At 37.7% G+C, this 20,524-nt stretch overlaps 1 protein-coding gene across 2 annotated transcripts in view; it reads right to left on the bottom strand.

Annotated features, from left to right (window-relative positions):
* mkxa (mohawk homeobox a) overlaps positions 1-19,968 on the bottom strand; it is a 28,447-nt gene extending 8,479 nt beyond the window's left edge. The window contains exons 1-6 of one of the 2 annotated variants that reach the window (XM_057359059.1): positions 19,832-19,968; positions 19,083-19,132; positions 18,706-18,985; positions 16,566-16,725; positions 15,024-15,177; positions 10,630-10,959 (exon numbers count right to left, since the gene is read on the bottom strand). In XM_057359059.1, coding sequence (XP_057215042.1) covers positions 10,630-10,959; positions 15,024-15,177; positions 16,566-16,725; positions 18,706-18,881 — 820 coding nt within the window. In that variant the 5' untranslated portion in view covers positions 18,882-18,985; positions 19,083-19,132; positions 19,832-19,968. The remainder of the gene's footprint in view (positions 1-10,629; positions 10,960-15,023; positions 15,178-16,565; positions 16,726-18,705; positions 18,986-19,082; positions 19,133-19,831) is intronic. The other variant, XM_057359058.1, reaches the window with a different exon arrangement.
* Positions 19,969-20,524: the final 556 nt, after the last annotated feature.

Here is a 20,524-nt window from a genome sequence, read left to right as displayed (position 1 = left end):
GATTATCTTCTCATCCAAATGTTTTGAGGCGCTGCCTCTCCATTTCTCTTCTAAGGAAACACCTGCCGACAGATCTGTTTCCGTGCAAACTCTCAATCACAACCGAGTCAGAATGGCATCATGGTTGGAATCCACTTCAGATGCATGTCAGAACTGGAAATATACCTCCATCCATCCGTTCATTCTTTCATTTGATCTTCCATCTATCAGCTGCATGAAGAGAACTGACAAATGGAATCTGGGAAACATGTCATGCTTTTTTGGCTTTGGAGCTGCCATCCAGACGAGAATGGAAAAGCCGTCAACTTTCATCCGCCGTAACGTGTTTGACTGAGTGTGACGCGCTGCTTCCAAGCTCTCGAGATACAGCCAACCATGTAGAACAAAGAAAAGCTGTCGCGTTTAGGAGTCATTATTGTCACTTCAGCTTACAAGAATTAGTGAAGAGCAAAACATGGCAGTCAATAAATTTGTTACATTTAAAACACACATAAAAATAACTGGAGAAAAGATTGTTGCAACAGCTCTGTTTGTTCCTCAAACCCCTGACTCTATTCTCAGTCTGTTATTACCGGTTTATTCAATATCACAGTCTTTCACAGAAACTGGATTCTACCCAAGCAGACAGACATCAACTGTTGGTCGCTGACTTTTTGCCTTAGAAAACTAGATGTCGTTCTTTAATAATGTCACTGCAGGTCTGTGAATGACGTTAAGATGAATTTGGCACCCGTCTCTCAAGAGTTGCCAATGCTACCCTCACTAGCTCCACTCCAGTTCAACATCCTATAACGTCTCTCTCGCTTTTCAGTGTCTGTCTCTCCTGGTCACATAAATCCATCTCAAGCTGTCTGAGTTTGTCTTTTGGTTTGCTTCCAGTTTTCTGACTGTGATCATAATTTCGGTTCTGTTCCCCTCTTCATCTCTGACGTTCACAGTTTTTTAAAAATAATATCTGGGTTCTTGCTTTCCCATCATAATTTCGGTCGAGGTTTCATTCATTTGAATGTCTTCATAGATCAGATCCTCAGCCGCATGACTGACTTCATTCTTCCATCCTCTCCGCTCAATTCCGCTTTATCTGTAATCGCTATGCTATAAATATCCACGATATCTTCTGTTCCTGGGTCAGTGTGGTCGGAAGAGCCACGAGACCCAACAGACGAGTGAAGAATGAGATCTTGATTCGGCACATGTTTTCTGGTGTTCTTTTAAAGCATCACAAACTCCACTGAGTGAGTAGCACAGCAGCAGACTGCCTTTGAATCCCAGCACATTAATCTATGATGGATCAAACTGTGTTGAGGGTGTTGACATGTTCTGGGCAATGGATCTGACCGGTGGGCCGAAGGAGCTAACAGTGGCAATATTGTATGGGGTAGACAGAGAGAGCAATAGTGCATGGCGGAGCTGCCAATACCAAGTGAATGGCCAATATGTTCATTATCTGCCCAAATACACACACTTATTATCAATTGTGGCTATAGAATACACAATGTAACAATTATTTTTTAAAAGTTGTGTTTCGCTTGATTTTGTACTGTTTCTTTATGAAGTTTAACACGCTGACTATGAAAATCACATTATTATTTTTTTACCATCGACGGAAAAAACAAAAAAATATTTTCACACCTTTATACATTTTTGAGAACTCGTACGCAGAAATTACAAGGTACTGGTATAACACTGAGCTCAAAACAACAGTTTAACATAGCAGTTATTAAAAATGAGTTGTCCAAAACTTCAGAAGAGTAAATTTGAATGTTCCAGACGTAGTCACCCATCATCGCTTCATCCCTCCTTCCCTGACAGTGACAATTGGGAAATAATTTTTAAAACATCTTCAATATTTGTACAGTTTTTTTGTTAATTTACAATATACCGATATATCGTAATTATTTACTGTATATAAGCTCAAAATTTACTTGAGCTAACTATACACTAAAACATCGATGCTACATGAAAATAAATATAACCACAATAATTAGCACCACAGATTTGTATACTATAAAAAGGTCGGGCGAAACTAAAATTTGTTATACTGTGATATTTGAGCATTAAAAGGCTAGTTCACTCAAAAATGAAAATTCTGTCATCATTTACTCACCCTCAAGTTGTTACAAACCTGTATAAATTTCTTTCTGTTAAACACAAAGATTTGGAAGAATGTTAGCAATTTTCAGTTCTGTGACATCATCCACTACCATAGTAGGAAAAAAATATTGTATCTTTTTCTTTGTTCTGTTGAACACAAAGTGAGATATTTTGAAGAATTTAGTAACACAAACAGTTCTGGGGCACCTTTGACTACCATATAATATGCTAATTAATTTTCTAATAAATCTAATTTAAAACAGTAGTTAATGATGTAACAGAATTGAAAAATGCTGACATTCTTCCAAATATCTTTCTCTGTGTTCATCAGAACAGGTACGAAATGACATGAGGGTGAGTAAATGTTGACATTATTTTCATTTTTGGGTGAACTGTCACTTTAAGGTCATAAAGCATAAATTTCTATTGACACACTTGTAAACAGAAAAGCACACATCTCCATGGTTTATGTGGGTCTGTACAGCAGATTATATTTTATGACATTGTGACCATATCCACGAGTGAGTATGGATGTGCTACATCTTTCCTTTAAATCTTGTATTTACCGGTGAAAGTAAACACACAAAGCATTACAACACAGCCAAATAACAGAGCTGGACCGTTCAGAAATGAACCAGGGCTTGGGACAAAAATGTCTCCAAAAGTGATCAAGAGTACACTGCAAAGATCCTCTTTAGTTTCTTTGTTATAATGCCAAGGGTGCCACAGCGAGGAGTCCAAATATTTGACCACAGAATAACACAGAGGTCATCCATTGACTTTATGTTTTTGGCATGGAGCTGTTATTGGCAGGATGTGCCATTTGCTAATGGCTAGACGAAAGATTTAAATCTGTACTGTATCAGTACCGTAGTCCCAAGAACAGACTTCAAACACGGTAGCTACTTGCCATAGCTCACCACTGAGGTATTACAGACCGGTATCAACGTATATTAGGACAAGAGACTTAGAGAAACAGTGCGCTCGCGCGAGAGAGCGACTCATGTTGAAAGCATTTTACTAAAGTGTTATCAGACGTAGATACGACCGCATCTAGAACGCATCACAAGCCTTTTTTCGACTGCAATAAAATTCAGTTTTGGCTGAGCTTTTGTGTCATTCCAAATGGAAAATGTCTGATGTGATAAAAAGCAAACAACTTGGTAATCATTGCAAATGATTTTGCCGTTTTTCTAAAAGCAGAATGGAAAATCTTGTTTTGATCTCGCGTTACGAGCGAGTGTGGGTTTGTGTGCGAGTTAATTCTGCCCAGAGAGATAAATACAGAAAAGCTTTCGACCGCGACCTTAGTGAAAGAACAGTGAGTGAAAAGTAAACAGCGTTTGTCAGGGGTTTGTAATTGTTTTCTGGACTAAATAATAATTCTGGACTGGTCTTTAAATTCACTTCGGTGACGTTTGAACAGAGCTCGCTCACACGCACGTCGGCTCTTTTTTTATCGCTCTCGCTCTTTCACTGATTTGTATTTTCATCTGTTAATCTATCTTTATGAAAACTCCCTCTTTTTTGTGTTCCCCCTACAAACACAAATACGCTTTCCAAGTAAGGCAAAAACATGCTGTAGACACATACGCACGAGCATAGACTCTTTTATGATTTGATTGTACTGTAGGAGTCCATTTAAAAGCCATTACACTCATCTCAAACTCCATCATTCATTCACTTTTTTCTGTTCTCCTGTCAGCTATTCACTCTTATATACAGCCAGTCTGTTTACACCTCAGCCCTCACGGTTACCGCTGACACAATTCACCTTACACACACACTTTTAGAGTCTGATTATTTGCAATTCAGAAATATGTGATGTACAGTTTATACACAGCAGTAGTGAATGCATTTTTTACCTTGAACATTTTTTCGTGGCTCAGGAAAATGATGAAAGGTGGTCAAACAATATATCTAAATGTGCATTTTATATACTTGCAGTATATCCATTTATTTATACTACAAAGCCTCAAAAACAATCTGCAGTATAATGCTAGTTGTTCTCTTAATATTGTATAAGTACCGCATCACATCAAACTGTATTTTTTGTAGGTGACAACACGAGTCATGTATTTTCTCATCCCAGGTTACCTTGGCTTTAACTCTGCATTATTCACCTTTTTCCCTCTTTCACAATAGTTCAGCTTTCATCCCTTCATTTCCAGCTCATCCCTCATCTCTCTGTTTTCCACCTTTCTCCTCTCAACATTCTCTCTTCTCTCCCTATGGTGATGGATGATGAGACCTCAACTTGACAACAGCAGCCTGAGTCTTGGCCTCAGTCTCTTCTTTCTTTTGGACCGTTCAGTTACTCCTCCCTGCTTACTGAAGGATGGAGAGGGGAAATAGGGGCTGTTCCGAGAGGCCAGTCCTCGGAGGGAAATCTTGCTGTTTTTCAGCACATTTGTATGTATGAAAAGTGTGTTATATGTCTACTAAAGTCATTTATTACACGTCTCTCTGGAATACAGTTTGATGTCAATGGAGGCATTCTGTTGTCATTTATAATGACCCTAAAACTATATATGAAAGCTTTCTTTTCATGCAGCTTGTCTTTTACTGGTGTAGTTTTATGTCCCTTGTGAGGAGAGAAATATTACTTAAATAAAAACTATGATTCTAAGTCAAACATACTATACTTACAGTACAAATCTTTATTCACTAACCACACAGTCCAGGCACTTACACAACACCGATTTCAAATGTTTTGGCCATTTATTTATTCAACAGCATTTTGAAGACCTGGAAATGTAAAGAATTTGAAGTGCATGTTGTCAAAAATGATATGCATTTGTGGAAACAATGACATCATACACATGCAAATTATGTGTATAGTCTTCATCGGACGCACGTGCTGCACGATTAAATTAATATTAATATTGTATATGAATTGTATTCAATTAAATCAAAACTACTGAACAGGTATTGATTCTTTGGGGAGGTCTACCAGAAGTTACGTTTGGGACACATAACATTCATGTTGTTGCCGCTAAAACCGTCTATAGGCGACAAAAACTGTAGTGTGACATCACCAGTCGCGGATCATTTTGACAACAGTGTCATCTCTACGTAAAACTTTTCTAAACATGCAAAGGAAAATCTTTTTAGTTTTCAGTACATCTTCTAAAGGTACCCTCCGTTTGTGAATCCTTGTTTCTTTCCTTTATTATTTTGATTCACAGACAGTCATTTTGAACAAACAAAGCATTGAGAGACAGAAAAGGGAAAGAGACTTTTTTTTCCATAAATGTGAGATTTTCACAGCTGAGCTGTGTCAGACATGGTCCTGCTGCTCTGTGTGGTCAGCGAGCAGTCAGCTACCGTAAATCAGGCAGTTCAGCGTGTACTCTTTAAACGACACATTCCTGCCAGGCATCTCCTCTCAATTATACATCCCTCTCCCTCTACTGTAACTCACTGTCAAACAACCCTAAAATTACATGTAAGTGAAAGCCTGTAGTGCTCAGAGAGAGAGATTTTCTTAAACTTTTAATTGCTTTGGACTTCAGATGTTTTTATGTACTGTGTGTGGGGTAGGATAAGTGCAAAAACAGCAATAAAAGTGTACTGTATATGTTTCCAGCTGTACACACACAGGCTTGTCAATCATAAGATGAACACCACACGGACTGCACATTAAAACAGGCAAATTTATGCACTCCTATTTTAGCCTGTTAAATAACCAATTGCATTGAGATTTGAATGAATCGCGTAGTTTTGCAGCGGGACTGGGCTAAAAAGTCGCCCTGATGGCTTTCGGTTGAGATATTCGATGTTTCTCTCACAATGACTTTTAAAGCATTTCCTCTTGGTGGCATTAGTCCAGTGATTCTGCAGGACTAAAGTGACTGGCAGTGGCACCTATAGTCCCCCACGGCCTTGTCAAACGTCTCTGTTTTCATTTAACATATTTCTGACTCCTGTCTCTGTTTAATGTCCACTGACCTTGAATGAGAAGGTCTTTTCATGTCGTAAAACACAGGTGACGCTCTCGTTTCTCTGAAGAACCGTGTCTCACAGCGCACGCCTGACACGCTCGAGCACAGCCAGAGGATTGCTTGGAAAAAGAGAAGTGTACCAAATTTTTTGTCTTTGGCTAAATTTCTAGGCTGTTATTTTTACTCTCATTACAGATCACAAACATATAAAGAATTTCTGCTTTTTTATATTTCTGGGCAATGGAAGAAAATTCTTAACAATGGAAAAGTAACTTTCAAACTATAAAAGAGCAAGACTGCGTGAAGACAGCCGGAGTCATTTCACTACTGTGGCCCCGATCATCTCATTGAAAAGAAATCATTGTCCTCATTACAAAATAATACGCAGTAGATGTTAGTGGTCAAATCCAGCAGGAGGTAGTTTTCAAAAACCTCAAAATCAGATTTCAATATTACAATAATATGAAAGAAATGTGTGCCACACGTCATGTTTATCTTATTTATTTCAGCTCACTGAAGTATAATGTTAGATTTGTCAAATAGCTTAAAACATGTTAATGATAATTACTGTAATATTATGCTGAATAATTTATGAAATTAACTACAATTAATACATATATATGAATAGTTTGGTTCCAAAATGAGAAAACTCTTTTTAAAAATGTAAAAATTTTCAAAAATCATGTTTTTTATTGTTTTTATTGTTTTACAATTAATATCAATGAAACTGCAGTTGGTTTGTTTTTATTTAAGCTACAATAACTCAAAAAATACAGCTAACACAATAAAACACAGAAACATGATAACACAATACAAAACATGATTTTTGAATCAGTTTTGGAACCAAACTCTTCATATATGTATATATAATTAATACATTATATATAAATATATAATAAAGTAAATACTTTAATAGTTAAAAAAGGCTTAAAAAGCATGTCAGTCTGTCAGAAGTACATTTACAGTAGGGACTGTTTTCAGGGACACATTTGTTTTAATTATTGGCACACAAACAAGGAATTTATTCTTGAGTTCACATATGGGTTAAAGTTCATGATTAATTGCACAGATCTTATTATCATTATTATTTTAATAAGTAATCACACTGTTAGAATACAGCCCTGTATTAATAAATACTCTGAATGACACATAATTTCCAGCTTAATGCATCACAAAGAACCTGTTCATCTTAAAAGCGATATAACAAATAACAGATAACCAGAGTAAACTGTCCAACAGCAGCAGTTTATATCCCACATGACCCATTTCTATGTGGCTCATGAGATTCCTCCACAACCAACCTCTGATGCAACCCGCTAAAATACACGTGAAGCAACATTGTTCTCCGAAATATTTTCCATCACGTTCTCAGTCCACTGTGAGCCCTTATCCGCTCTGACAGCGCTGCATAGTGATCTATATCATACAGGACAGACCTAAACGCACTGAGCGAGATTCCTGCCCTTAAATATCCTATTAAAGAGCAATTTGATATAAAAACCATGGCATGTACCTTGGAATGTTTTTCTTGTTTTCAATGAAACTCCTATCAGGGTTACAACTGCATTTCATTCACGTTTTTTTCTAACACAATAACTTCTTTAGTTTTCCATCAAAGGTTGAGCTGGCCTGAAGGTTGCCACGTCTGATCTGTGAGTAGCAATAGCACGTAGAGAAACCCTTTAGTTCCAATTTGCCAAGTAACATTTAACCGAAGGTCTCAGTGTTCTACAATGACAACTTGAGGAATGTCTGTATGAAAATATTCTGGAATGCAATAACAAAGCAAATGGAAGAAAAGAGAACATTGCACAAAAAGAGAGATTAAAACCGTAGGAGGAAATGATGTAAACCCCTTGAAGATACGCCATATCTCCGCCAACGACTGAGTGACAAATTTAATATCAATTTAATTCAATGTTTATTGTTGTATTTTGTTCTGATTGATCCCTTATTATGTTGCGCAAATGTTGATCGCTGTGTGCGATATTGTGAGCTCTAACTGTGGAAAACCTTTCGTGTGGCATATACTCATGCACAAAATAACAAACAGACACTTCAACTACCTGACGGGCCCGTCACAATCCTCAGCCAGGAAATGGTATTTACCATGGAAGTAGAGCAAAGTGAAGATAGTGTCTATTCAAACATAACAAAATCCACATAAATATTCATTAAGACTAGAACAGCGTTTTATAAGAAGAACTGATTCAAGCGCAAACGCACACAAACAAACAACCAAAACACCAAACTCTTTCATTTACAGATAATGCAAGCCACGTTTGTCAGTAAGAAATGGCAAAATGAAATGAAAGGAGAAACAAAGTAAAACAAAGATTGCGCAGCGATATCCCCGAGGCTTTGATGTGAACAACAATATTTGAGTAAAGAAGTGAGGAGCAAACATTGTTATCAGTTATGAATTCTGTTAGAACAAAGACACAATGTTCTGACCTGAAGAAACCAGCTCTGAAGAAAAGAGAGAGACGCACTCTACGGCCTCAAGTCGACTGAACAACATCTCACATAAACTCCTATACAAATGATCAATAGGGCCTGACCTTCTTGCACATGAGGATGAACAGGGCTTAGATAATTGCCAGCACTCTCCTGAAACATATCCATCATTTTTATACTGATCATCATTTTATATTGAACAGCACATGCAGACGACTGCAGCAGACGCTCTTTGCTGAGTGACTCCAAGCAAATAAATGCACATAAATGAAGAGTCCTGAATCAAGATAAAATATACAAAAAGATCTCTTTATCTACTATATAACACTAATTCTTTAAAAGCTGGAACCACTCGATAAGTATTTTAACGTCCTAAAGTGACCTATAAGTAGGCCAGTAAGGAGCCTTCACACATTGAGAACATTGAGAATTTTTTTGATTTTAGTGTTTCTGTGGCTCACTTTGTCGAGCATTGCATTAGCAAAGATGTGTATTTGATCTTATACACAAATACTGATATGCAAGCTATATCTCTTTCTAGATAAGTGCCTGCTAAATGCATAAATATTTTATCATTTTCCATCTGCCAATAACAATGTAGTGCTTTCAGACTTATTTAACACATTTCATTCCACAGAACTGAAACAAAATCATTACAAAACAATGCAAACTAAGTCTGCAGATTCTGTCTAGCGAGTCACTTCAGGCCACCCTGAGGTTTATCTGCATCTCTGACAGATGAAACATGCCTGTGTTTGAGATGAGTAATGTAGTTTGGGGTTAAATACATCTAATGTCTCTGTGGGACCTCAGGAGGAAATTCTTCAGGTCAAAGCTTGACGCCGCAGAGAGTTATGCTTCATACACACAAACACGTAGTTTCACAACGACACACGCACGTGCCTGTTACACACTGTACACCACCCCTGATGTATACCTTCACACTTGCAAAAAAAACGTAAGGGACATACGTGATATGCGAGAAAATAACATATTTAATATGCGGGAGAGAGAGTAATTGTCCTAATAACTAAAGAGGGATTTATTCTGTTTGATTCATATGCTGGAGACTAAACAAGGACTATGTTTACCGTTGTTCTGTGTCATTGCAAGAACAAATTTCAACTCGCATAACCTTCAACTTTTTATCAAAAGTGCACATTGTTTGAACTATTGACTATACACTATATTTTAACCTAGCACTATTTTCATATTATTAAAAACATATTTCTGAATACATACGTGCCAAGTTAAATGTAATGCTTTATGAAATGTTGTGTGTGTCACAGAGAAAACATACTCTTCTAGTTGCGAAACAAGCAGCCAAAATCCTGGACACAAACACAGCTGATACTGGGCTCATGAAACAGCTTCAAGATGCCCATCGTCCACACCAAAACAAAAGAGATAAAACAACACACACACACACGCGCGCACCACACACACACACACACACACACACACACACACACACACACACACACACACACACACACACACACATGTCTGGTTTACTATCTCCGTGGGGACAGTCCATAGGCGTAATGAGTTGTATACTGTACAAACTGTATATTCTATCCCCTATCCCTAACCCAACCCCTAAACCTAAAGATCATAGAACAATTTTTGCATTTTTAGATTTAAAAAAAATATTGTTCTGTACAATTTATAAGCTTTTGTGCCCATGAGGACCTCAATTTTGGTCCCCACAGTGACACGAGTCCCCATGTGTTGGTGTGCATTCAGGTTTAGGTCCCCACCGGGATATACAAACATGAACACACACACACACACACACACACACACACACACATGTCTGGTTTATTATCTCCGTGGGGACAGTCCATAGGCGTAATGTTTTTTTATACTGTACAAACTGTATATTCTATCCCCTATCCCTAACCCTACCCCTAAACCTAAAGATCATAGAACACTTTTGCATTTTTAGATTTAAAAAAAAAATTGTTCTGTACAATTTATTCACTTTTTTGCCCGTGGGGACCTCAATTTTGGTCCCCACGGTGACACGAGTCCCCATGAGTTGGTGTGCATTCAGGTTTAGGTCCCCACCGGGATATACAAACATGAACACACACAAGAACACAAGAACTCTGGGAAAGAATGAAAAACTCACCAGTCCTGTAGATAAAATTGGCCTCCGCCTCTGATGATGACGGTGACAGCAGATCTTCATCATACTCATTAGAGCTAAAGGAGCCCGAGTGGTTCCTCCTCCTCCCGTCCATTACGCCGTTGGCCACCATCACGTGACGGAGCGAGTCGTTGAGGTAACGATGCAACAGGCTGCTCTTATATTTGGGCGGAGACACGTAATCGTCTGATAACGAGGCTTCCGCGGCCGCTCGAAGACCCACCCCCACAGCCCCGCCCTCCTTCTTGATGACGCTCTGGTACATGGGCTTGCTGAATTCTCCGCTCGGGGCGCGTGCTGCCGGGTCGCCATCTGGATGTGACGCAGAGCAGATGGGTAAAAATGTGTCAATACACATTTGAGAACACGTTAAAGATAGAGATCAGATTAATAATAGAACTGAACTATATGAGTCAATGTTTTGATCTCCTGCCCTTCGCCCCTCACAGCAGGGAGAGACACGGTCATATTTTTCTGGAGCAGACTGAAAACTCTTGATTGGATTACAGGGATTGAAAACACAGGCCTTCCACCTGCGGCAAGTGAGTGTGTTGGATCAAATTTGGCGCTGACAGACTCATCACTACTGCAGAGGATGAAGCAAAGCAGCTTGAATGGCTTTGCTTGACATTTCCAAATAAAACTTTTAATATAATAAGAAAAGGTTTGTGGTAATTAAGAGTGTCAATTCAAAACAAGTAAATCAAGAATGAATGAGGGCAATCTGCATACTTAAAGTAGTAGTCTACCCCAAAATGAAAACTCTGTCATCATTTACTCACGTTCTTGACATTTCAAATCTGTTTGACTTTCCTTCTTCTGCAGAACACAAACATTTTTGAAGAATGTTGGTAAACAAAAACCGCTGGTCCCCATCGACTTGTATTGGTTTTGTGTCCATACAATAGAAGTGAATGGGGACCAATGGTTTTTGGTTACCAACATTCTTCAAAATACCTTCTTTTGTGTTTTGCGGAGGAAAGAATGTCATACAGGTTTAAAATGCCAAGAAGGCGAGTAAACTATGACAACATTTTTGGTTTTTGGGGTAAAACATGAAAATTTGAGTTCAAGATCCACAATAAGAAACATAAAACCGGTTTTTGTACTGTATTCAAAAACAGAAGTAATAATTATATAAAAAAATGATATTTTTGATTTCCAAAAGGTATTATTTCTGTCCTCCTATTTCACCGTGTGTGTGGATGTGTGAATGTTAACAACAGGAGTGGTGCTTGTATACAAAAATTCAGTTCACTGGTTTATTTTGATCCATCTGGCTTTGCTTATGATGTAGCCTGTTTATACACTGCTTATAATAAGTAAAAATATTATGCTCGTTGTATGTAAAATGAAATGGTTGCTTTTTCTTTTCTGCACTTTGTATTTGGTTTATCATTTGTTTATATCCTTTCATTAAATTCTATCTGATCAAATCTATCTGATCACTGATCCTGCATTTGTGTTTTTGAATTCGTGAATTAATTTGTGAGTTTGTGGGTTAAATCAAATTAGAACCACCACTTTGTCCTCTTCATAACCAAAACTAAAACTTTTTTTAAGATCTCTTTAGAGCGTTCTTTTCGTACATTGCCCTGACGACCATGCTATAATGTAGGAAACAAAAGTAAACACACTGCAGTTCACACGAACGCAATATTTCCTAGGATACGAGGTCAGGATTGTGCGAGTGAATGCCTCTTAAGTGAGCTGGGATTTCACAGCAATGCTCTATCTTGGCTCAGAGGTGTGAAGAGTGTGTCTGAAGCTCAGATCTTCTGTGTAGCACATAATTACTGAGGCCAGACACGGGAATGACAGACCTGATGAAACGTCTGCATAACAAAACTCTTCCTCTAAACAACTATGAGAACATACTTGTTATTTTTTGTGACTGAAATATGAGTATTACAGTTGATATGTATACCTGTAGTAGGAGACAACTTGTATGACATGATAGGTAGTATAACAAAAGCACACTTTATTTGAGTGACTATAAACTATAATGATAACTATATAAGCATCCACACCAACAGAAGATACAGTTGTTTAATCTGTAAATAAGACAATAGATAAAGTATTGTTTAAGCTTGAATGCTGCAGTTTCATATTTTTTCATAAACTGGAAAAATCGCTATAGTTGTGGTGTCCAATCAGCTATCCCCTTCGATTTAAAATGATATTTCAAACTATATCTTTATATTGTTTGTTATCTGTATTGTTTTAGAGTTGGCTGAATGGCAAACTGCACCAAAACCATAAAATATCAACATGCTTTCTGACAAAGATGCAGTGATACTGGCATGTAAAATTAAGACTTCCCGAAGAAACGTTTCAATTCAATTCAATTTTATTTTATTTATATAGCGCTTTTCACAATGTGCATTGTTCCAAAGCAGCTTTACAGGAGAAAATAAGAAAAACTGAAAAACACAAAAAAAGTACAAAACAGCACAGTGCATGGTGTTTATAGAACAATCAAGATTATTTTAGTAACTAATATCTAATAAATGCAGTCTCCCGGTGGTTTATTTAGCATATTTTTTTCCATGGGAAGTTTAGAGTTGACCAGGAGGTTATGGAGTCAGGGGTCAAAGGTTAAGCTTGTCTATGATGTTCTACAGTGTTAGACAAGTTATTTCTAGAATGAGACACATGTGAGAGGCACAGACGTTTTTTTCTTTTTCTAACCTGTGTATGTGTCCTCTTCCAAAACACCTTATCAAAGAACCAAATACAGGGTGTGTGTTTGTTTGTGCAGCTATGGCTATACTTATGTGGCATAATTTTTTTAACATGCTTAGAAATATCATGAAACATGTCACAAACTGTTTTGTTTCAATTGGTCATAGACACGCAGCTAATTCATGTTTTTTTTAATAGTTTTTATAGTGAATAATGTCAGCAGGTTTGTATAAGGGTTAATGTTAAGAGATAGACAATATTATTAGACTGGTATGAAAGGAAGTTAAGGAGATCACTAACATAGTAAAACGAACCTGCCTGTATGTGTTTTGTGTACATGTTTGGAGATCACCGGTTAGCACAATGATATGATAAGTGTTCTTATGAATGTATTACGGTGCCTGCAAATAGTTAGCTAGAATTTGTGTGTGTGTGCGTGTGTGTGTGTGTGCGTGTGTGTGTGTTTTAAGTGCACGTTAGTGTATTGTGGTGGAGTCTTGACGCCTCATTGGGGAGTGTTAATCACAGCATGGATGACTGTCTGTGAGTCTGTCTGGTGAAGTTAAACACAGGGGAGGATGCACACACAAGCATTATGCTCAACACACCCCCACCCTGATTTACAGCTCTGGAGTTATAAAAATGTTTAGAGTGTTGCACTTAATGCTTTGTAATAAAACATCCATGTCTAAGCACCCTGTCTCAGCTACATGCGGAATAATATTAGACATTTAATTTAATATTATATTATACAGCCACAGAAAAAATTAGGAGACCACCCCACATTTTCATTTAATCAGCATTTCAAGATATATTGTGGCCATTGCAGTCCAGTGTCTCAAAATCAAACCTCAGGAGTGACAAAGTCATCCAACAGCAATGACAGCATGACAAGACACATGAAAATTGTGAAAAAAATTTAGATATAAATATATGTCCAAATATTACTGTTGTATTGCTGTAAGTGAACATGAACCTGCATTCATTGCAATATTTGAGGTCTGAAAAATACAGAGCATCTTTTCTGTTACAGTATTTTGATCTGTTTCTCCAGTTTTCATTTTCTGCAAATCGAAACAATGTTTTTAATATTTTGATTTGAAATTTGAGAGAAACATTGTAAGTAGTTCACAAAATTATACTGAATATTATTAAAATTATATATTGAATATGAATTGAAATGATATATTAAATGATCCTTTTACCTAAACACATACCTATAAATATTAAATTCAGAAAAACTGAAAAGGGTCTTTGAAATGGTCTCTTCATTAAAAAAAATTGTGTTTAATTGTTTTAATAGAAGTTTCATTCATAGTGTGTATATTCTCACAGTGACAGTGTTTATTAAATATGTATAATATTTGTGCCATTCTTGTAAATGCATGTTGAACCTGTCATAACCACAACAGACCTTAAAAAGGATGTGTCCTCAACTCCAGCATTGATAAATACCGTTTTTTGTTGATCAACACTTTGTTTGAGCATTCCAACAAGGCCAAACTGGCTCAACCTATAGCGCGAGTTTGGAGTGGGACCAATTTTTGTCTAAAAAACTGTACTGCAGACTCTAGAGGTGCATAAACACACACTTTACCTTTAAATGTTCACATTGGCCCCGCCCCCAGTCTTGAATGGCACCTCTGTGAATATTTGTGTGTTTTTTTGACAAGCATGTATGTGAGTCTTACCTTCGGAGCAAGAGTCGTCGCTACTGACACTCAATCTTTCCGCATTGCCTTGGACGTATTTGTTGTAGAGTTTGATTCTTAGAGCCCAACTTAAATCAGGCTGCCTGACGGTATTCTTCAGTCGCCGTCGAGCATTTGCAAACCAGTTTGATACCTGGAAAGAGGAAGAATGTTGGAATGGAAATGAGGAAATTTTGACTAATAAATACCAAAGACAGCACGAAACATACAGGTCATGTCTTTGTAACCTGTAGTAGCTGAACAAAATGACAAAGCAGGCACTGGTGGTATCTACATGAAACAAAACTGTTGTATCTTTTTTTGTTTCATTCATCTGTTTTTCTGTCTAAAACGCCTGAGATGAATACAAAAACAAGCCCACACACAGACACTTGTGCATGAACTAAATGACCCAGATATTATTTGTATTATTTATCAGGACACTATGAAACCAGAGAAAAACTAGTAGGCGAATGTTTACCACACACAGATATCCCTGTTGGGAACATTGTGAATGAAACATTGCATTAATTCTTTTCCAACTGAGACGGTGACGACTTGGTAGCTTATTCTGGCTTCTGCCTCTCACACCTAATAATGTTCTTTTTCCTCTGCACAATGTCTGTGTTTTTGCAATAAAAACAATATTCAACCCAGCCTTCTCCATTTCACAGAGACCATTTGATGTTACAGTAGAAAAAAGTTCATGCCTGATAGACTCCAAGCCACTTGTGACAGGCGCTGTTCTGTGCCATTCGTTTAAAGACATTAAGACCTGAACTTTCTGACGTCTGGTTTATATAAAGAATATAAAGTCCTCAAAAACCAACAACCATACTTTCCGTTGGAAGACGTTCAGTTGAAACATACACAATCTGATGGGACATTGAGATAATAGAGGATGTGTATGGTTATCATCTGCAGTTAGAGAATGTGTGTGGTTTAGAGTCTCAACAGCATTTCTGGTTAAATAAGAAATAATACTCTAGCAATGACAATCGTAATTTTAGTAATTAAACTTCAGTACCAGGTATAGCTTGTATATGTGAGCCCTTTTTCTATATTGCATTGCAGCCTGTTCACCATTTTAAATAAATAAATGGCTCCTTTTCATGAATATTAAAACCAGATTATGTTTTCTAGGGTCATCCAGAATAGCATCTTCAGGCTGGACCCATCCTTAACAAATTTAGAGAACATGTTTATGTCTTTGTGTATACAGAGACAGAGCCTGTGACAGATATGTACACAGAAACTGATACTTACACACAGACAGGAAGACACACATACAAAGAGCTGAAGACAAGCCATAAAGACAAGGAATTTAAATAAATTTTGCAACAAAAAAAACCCTGTCACTACCGAGTGTCAGGAATATGGATAAAAAGTATTTTAGCCTTATACCGCATGTGCTTTTGCACTGAACACCGGCATTTTTATTTATAAAGAAAATGAATTGTCACTTCAGCATGATTTCTACTTGAGGCTAGTAGAAGCAGATGCACAGCTTATGGAACAGCTGTGAAAAATGAACTTGCTCACCTGCACAAGTGTCATTTGTGAGCCAAGTGCGAGGAGGATTTTCTCTGTTTTCGTGGGGTAAGGGTTGTCCCGGTGCTTGTATAGCCACTGTTTCAAGGGCCGGGCCATGTCCTGCAGAGCTTGCCGTTTGTGTCGTACTTTTCCAGAGCTCTGACGAGACCTGCGGAGAAACATACTGTAAGCCGACAAATAACATTTTCAAAGTAGCCTGGTCACAATTACAAAAGACTAGAATGGGCAGTCGTGTGGAGGACTGTTCCAAAATTCGACATTTCATGCGATTCATTTATTAAATATTTTCCAGAGGTCTTAAATTATATTTGAATTCTTTTGAGCATCTGGTATTTGCTCTTTATTGGTAAAATGGTCAGAAAATGACTCGATGAGGAAGTAAAAAACAATAACTGTTTGTTATTACTCTTTATTAATATGTATTATAAATAGTATTCATAATTTAATATTCTAATATATGTTAGAGATTACCTGTAGCAAGAGCCTTCATTTCACCCCTTTTTATTTCCCTCTTCATCTCCAAGGTAAAATTGCTTTTTTTAATTGTCATTCTTTTTTAAAGGTTGAAATAAATAAAAAGAGTGTAAAACACTGCTATTGGTGAAGGAAAGGTCATTGCAATAGTCTTTAGTTTTTACTGTCTTCTTCACTAAAATTAAGTATTTATTATTAACTCTCTTAATCAGGGATGTTCGATTCACACTTTTCCTTTTGCTTGTCAATTATTTGCTTATTTTAATTTACCAGACAATTGTAAATAATGATTAATTAAACAAAACTTGACATCCACACCAACACAATTAATTAATCAATACAACATATTTTTGCATACTCCATTGAAATAATAGTAAACATCTGTAATCTCATGAAGATGCTGAGAGGCTAAAACCCCCAAAACTGGTAACATTGAGCTTTCCTCTCAACACAAGTTAAAGCGCACATACAGAAGCTGGTTATTTAAACCTGTAGATGTCAGTATGGCGCTGTTATATCACCTTGTTATCTTCCAAAAATCTGACTGCACATTTAACATATTTTCTCGCGTCCGTCCGTGGTTCATGTTCAGCAAATATTTTCCTTGTAACCCAGATCTGTATCAACAGCCTTAAACGTTTTTTCTCCCTGTTCTTGATATCGGCGAAACACACCTCTGTATTTGTATTAATAATTTTCATTAGCACTGATATTCCCCTTGAGGAGACCCGGCTCGGCTGTAGTGTTATCCTACTGGCTCTCCTTACACGCGCAAACGGACCTTCAATAGGCGCGAGCCAGACGCGCCCGCAGCGGAGGATGTTTGCACAGGTTTCTTGCAGTTCACAAGACATCACTTTTAGGTTCGAGTAGCTGTACATCGTAGTAAAATAAGGGACCACTGTGTCGTCTGTAAATAAAACGCAGGTTAGGGGTAAACAGTTTGAGGCGGATGAGGCGGTGCGCACTAAACGCGCTGGGTTCGGATCTGGAGAGGAGGAGGGCAAAAAGGGGATGATCTTTTGCTTCCTCACTGCAGAAAATATTCATGATTGACTGGACCACACATAAAGTTGAAGACAATGTTTATTTATTAGAAACAGACCTGGACGTGTTTTAAATTTGCTACCGAACACGAATGACCTGACGTACCCGAACCGCAAGACTGTCTTAATTCAGCACCATCGACAGCGACTTAATTGAATTGTGAATATTAATTTCCTGCGAATCTCTTTTTAAAATCACAACGAAGGCTATCGTAGATCATAAAAAAGCGAAGGGGTCGTTAATTTAAAGCACATGATTTCTAACCACAAATGAGCGCCACTGTTAGAAAAAATTCAATCAACAGTTGGACAGTTTTCGTCAGCACTAAAATGATCAACTTGATGTTTATCTTTAACAATGTTCTCTGTACTGCTACAATGTTGGTTACATTAAATTGTTGAGTGCACAGACTATCAGCATTATATACGCAATTCTGACTTTTTCCAGTTAATTATTGTCAAAATAATTATTCCATTAATAAAAACCATAGATGCGCAACGTTATCAAATCTGCCTCACATCTAAGCTTATTCATTTGAGATAAACAAAACTGTTCTAAGAGGCTTGCAATACATTTGTCAAAAGACACACTTCAGCTTCAGACATACCCAGGTCTTCTGTGTCGGATAGCTGAGCTGTCTTTGATGACTTGGCTGCTGGCGAGCAGGTCCGGATGCTGTCCATCGATCACTTCTAAATAATTTCTACTGCTTCTCTCGACCTCATTCGCCTTCTCCTCGAATAAAACCTGGCTGGTTAGCTTATTAAACACAATTGTGTTCATCTTTGGTTTATTAGTCCTTCTTTCCCCTGTGTCCGCTGAAAGCGCCTTGGCCACAATATATGTCCTATTCAATGGAGCCGTTGCGCAGAGTTCTTGTCAAAGTCCTGTGAAACAGAATAAGATGAAATTTTGTTGACTGTCACCCTCGAGTTATCCCCAACATACTCGTGGAAACCATAATTTTAGGGATCTTCTCTGTACCTTATAATATACTGTGAAATGCGTCCAAACGCTCCCTTGTAACTGTCAGACTGCGCACCAAAACAAAACAGAAACTCAGAACTCAGAGAGCGCGTGAAGCATGTCTGAGTAAGGATAGCATAACTGAATGAACCGTATTTAACTCTGACAACTTTTAAACTACTGTAAACTATAGCTTATTATGTGGTCATACAAACCTGCATAAACTCAGAATGAGAATTATGAATGATACGTTTTTGACCCAATAGCCTACGCTTTATTATAGCGCTTATGACCCAACGTCAATGAAACATAAGTGCTTAAAGACAAACCAAACACGAGCAAACAATGCATTTGCACGAAAATAAGATTTTACTACTAGCCTATAATAATGCTTGATCGCCCATTTTACTTTACTTTAATTTCCACACTTAAAATTCAATTAAAATATTTTTATTTAGTATTTTTACATAACTTGTAACCTCTTACATCCACATGAAAAGAAGTAAAGAGTAATATAAGTAAAAAGATTTAGGAAAAGGCTGTAAAATCCACGGCATCCTTGAAACAGTGTAGAGAGTGGTGGAAATTAACCTAAAAAAATCTAGCTGTAAAAATCATCTCTTTCACACACGGACTGAACTACAATTCACCGACCCAGTGCAAAATAGTTAATTGAAGGTGACACGACACGATTGCATTAAGTGAAAACACGCAAAAGTCATAGGCTTACTGAAAATAAGAGTGAAATGTAGGGTAATTGACGGTACCTCACAAGCTCCCTTTCTGCGTCTTTCTGTAAAGTGTAATCCAGTTTCCAGTTTCCCATTCCCCTCTCACATGTTCCCTGCTCTAATATCCTGTGCGCAAACCGCACGAACCGCTTTCGCCTCTGCGCTTTATCCAAGCTCGCCCGGGAACATGAATAAACGACTCGTCTCGTGTTTCCCAGCTAAGCCGCTCAGACGGCGAACATAACGTGATTGTTTTATGCCGGTTCCGGGGACCGGCAGGGGGAGGCTACCGGGAGACAGCCAGTGCAACAGTGTATTCCCTTGTGCGAGTCCACGTCTGGATCGCTTCCATCACCCTACTGCACGATAGTTGTATAGAGTTACTAATATTAGCCAGAGCTGGTGTGATTGGACGCAGTTTATCAGAAGCAGCTTGACTGGACTCTGATGTGGAAAACACACGACCTCCGATCTGAGGATCTTGAATTGAGATGTTCAAAGAACATTATTTAGCAAATAAACGCCTAAAATGGAATGTTTTCGATACAGTAAACGACATAAACTAGTTTCTTTGTAAATTCATGATTTTTTCTTGTCACAAGGTGGTTTGGTTCCCTATAATAGCGGGGAAGTCTGATTTCCTCTCTTTCACCAAAAACGCTTACTGTTCTAGGACAGCAAATCCCCAGAGACCTCATTTTATTGTCTTAACATTTGAGAGCGGAATCA

Source organism: Triplophysa rosa, linkage group LG18 (genome assembly GCF_024868665.1).
Source record: "Triplophysa rosa linkage group LG18, Trosa_1v2, whole genome shotgun sequence".
NCBI lineage: Eukaryota > Metazoa > Chordata > Actinopteri > Cypriniformes > Nemacheilidae > Triplophysa > Triplophysa rosa.
Note: the sequence above shows the minus strand (reverse complement) of the source record. Positions and strands in the feature narration are given on the sequence as shown.